Source organism: Magallana gigas, chromosome 3, assembly GCF_963853765.1.
Source record: "Magallana gigas chromosome 3, xbMagGiga1.1, whole genome shotgun sequence".
In the NCBI taxonomy this organism is placed as follows: Eukaryota; Metazoa; Mollusca; class Bivalvia; order Ostreida; family Ostreidae; genus Magallana; species Magallana gigas.
Genome location: NC_088855.1, coordinates 50,398,549 through 50,401,048, shown reverse-complemented (window position 1 = coordinate 50,401,048; position 2,500 = coordinate 50,398,549). Strand labels below are relative to the sequence as shown.

The window sequence follows — 2,500 nt, the reverse complement described above, 5'->3', positions numbered from 1 at the left end:
AGTATTGTATGTTTAAAAGACTTTTAGTTTCTTTTATATAAATTTCTCTTTACAAAAATATACATTATTGATAGTCAAAATTAAAGATAATAATGTTGTTAATTTTATTTGCTAAAATAAAGAATAATTTCATTTGGTGATATATAAAGTATACCGGAAATGACAATATCTACAAGTAAAAAATCGAACACGTTTCTTTGGCACAGTTTAAGGAAAGAACGAGAACCTGGCACAGTTTGTCTAAATACATTATGCAGAAAGAGTTGTAAACATCGTCATATCTATTGTAGATCAATTTGTCTCGGATGTAATTTGCTAATATGAAGATAATATTTTACACTTTAAACAGGGTTGAAGCCTCCGAGTATCTGACGACACAATGGGTGCATTCGAACGACAACAATAATGACACGGATAAAGAACGGAGACAGCTTTTATGGATGGGAAAACTGAATAATTTATCAATAAGCCGGCGTCCTCAGCATAATTTTAAGAACACTGATACATATCCAAAGAACCGTGATTTATTTGGCGAGCCTGTCATACACACACGACTCGGGGAAAAAGTCGGTCATAGAGACCCACCCTCTTACACCGGAGTTTATTTCAACCATTCTTTGTCTTTACACTCCTCTTTTTCTCAGAATTGAAAATTTTGCCCGGAGTTGTAGCACGAGCAAAGCCTGTGGCAGAGTACATCAACCCGCTTTAGCCGAGTCATTGAAGTTATAAGATTTTCCCTTTTGAAATTTAAAAAGAAGTCGGAGTGTCTCTTGTAGCATTATTAGTTATCTTTTACACTGAAGTCTGTAAACATAAGAGGCCTGAAAAGACATCCGCTCATCTACTTGGTCGGGGATGTCACTTTTTACAAGTGGGTGACTCGTGTTGAAAAGAGTTTTTGACAGGTCAATATCGGAATATTCTCCGACAGAGAATCTTAAGAACAAATCCCAGCTATGCTCGACATGGTCCCGCGAACGCGTTTTCCATGCAAATGAAATCAAAATAGCCGACGGCGCCTAAACATTCGAACAAAGAACCAGGGTACAGAATCGGTAGGGGTTTTATTGTGTTGCAAAGAAAATTGGCACAACTTGTAATATAACACCGTGATTTTAAAATGAACACATCTTGAAGTTTAAATTCTTCCAAAGATGAACAATAACCAGATTTTAATGTTATGAATGATGGTTTTGGAATTTGTTTTCAACAGGTAAATGAGATTAACTGATTAAAATCTGTTGAAGAGTACCTACCAAGAAGAACAAAGGGCCGATTATAGGTGCCATCAAATACGGACCTTCTGGTCTTCACAGGACCCGTGATCTAATTAATGCGCCTCAAACTTTCTGCTAGGTTTGTTTATTTACCAAGTTTAAAGAGAAGACTATTAATTATAAGGAAAAGTGCTAAAGGACCCCCTTCGTTTCAACTTCTATCTAACTTGGGGATGAATTAGTGCGTTCTAAAAGAGAAATGGTTAAAACGGTTAAAAACTGCGTCACTAACCTGTATAACTCGCATGTTAAGTCCCGTCTCTTGGGCAAGCTGCTCACGTATATGTCTGGTCGGTTTGGGAGTCGCTGCAAACGCAGCCTTTAAGGTTTCCAGTTGTTTGGCTTTGATGGTGGTTCTTGGACCTCGTCGCTTGGCTCCGGCGTTTGAACTACCATTGGTATTGTCATTCATTTCCTCTCCGGAACGGTCCCCGTCTGGGGTCAGGGTGTTATTGGTCGGAATTGAATTTCCGTTTGTATCACAGCTTTGAGTACTATGATTGGAGTCCGAGGAAATCTTTAAGAGTGCCGTGTCATCTTTTAGTGGATCAGGACTCGGGGGAAGGGAATTCAAAGAGCTAGATTTGTTAAGATTGTTATTATTATTGTTATTTATATTGTTATTATTTGGAACACTAGTGAGAATGTTTTCTTTCGAGTCTATGTCCGTATTGTTGTCTCCATCAATGCTGAAGTCTTTGTCTGAGAGCGACGTCTGGTGTTCTAGCGCTACATCCAAGTCTCCCTCGTCCTCGATGTCTGAGGAACCTACAAAGACAAACATTTATCAATTTAAGAATTTTTACCCATGATAGACCTGTACGATTTTGATAAAGATAATTTGTAATTATGCAGTTTTGTGTTTAAAACATCCGGCTTTTGTTTAAACCTTATTCACATTCATTGATATTCCTTGTGAGTAGATAAAATACAAGACCCTCCTTTATTTTAAAGAATCCACTCTCCATAGCAACAGGTTATCGGTTTCACCAACTAATCATCGTGCTGATTCGGTTTTTGGGTATCCCTCTTTCAACAAACAAATTGTTTTAAGACTTTATAATCGTTTTAAGGTGGACTTTTTGGGTTTATTTACAGTTTATTTTCAACTAAGAATTCATTTCATATAAACTTTTGAAATTATTCAAAGTATTGATTAATTTTTCAACCTTTTGGTCTCATCTAATGTTCAGAATAAACTGATTGACAATTACTTGTAT

General features: G+C 36.8%; 1 protein-coding gene across 1 annotated transcript in view; it reads right to left on the bottom strand.

Annotated features, from left to right (window-relative positions):
• LOC105344310 (LIM/homeobox protein Lhx5) overlaps positions 1-2,500 on the bottom strand; it is a 20,656-nt gene that overhangs the window by 8,094 nt on the left and 10,062 nt on the right. Inside the window, exon 3 of the mRNA XM_011452062.4 lies at positions 1,513-2,048. Coding sequence (XP_011450364.2) covers positions 1,513-2,048 — 536 coding nt within the window. The remainder of the gene's footprint in view (positions 1-1,512; positions 2,049-2,500) is intronic.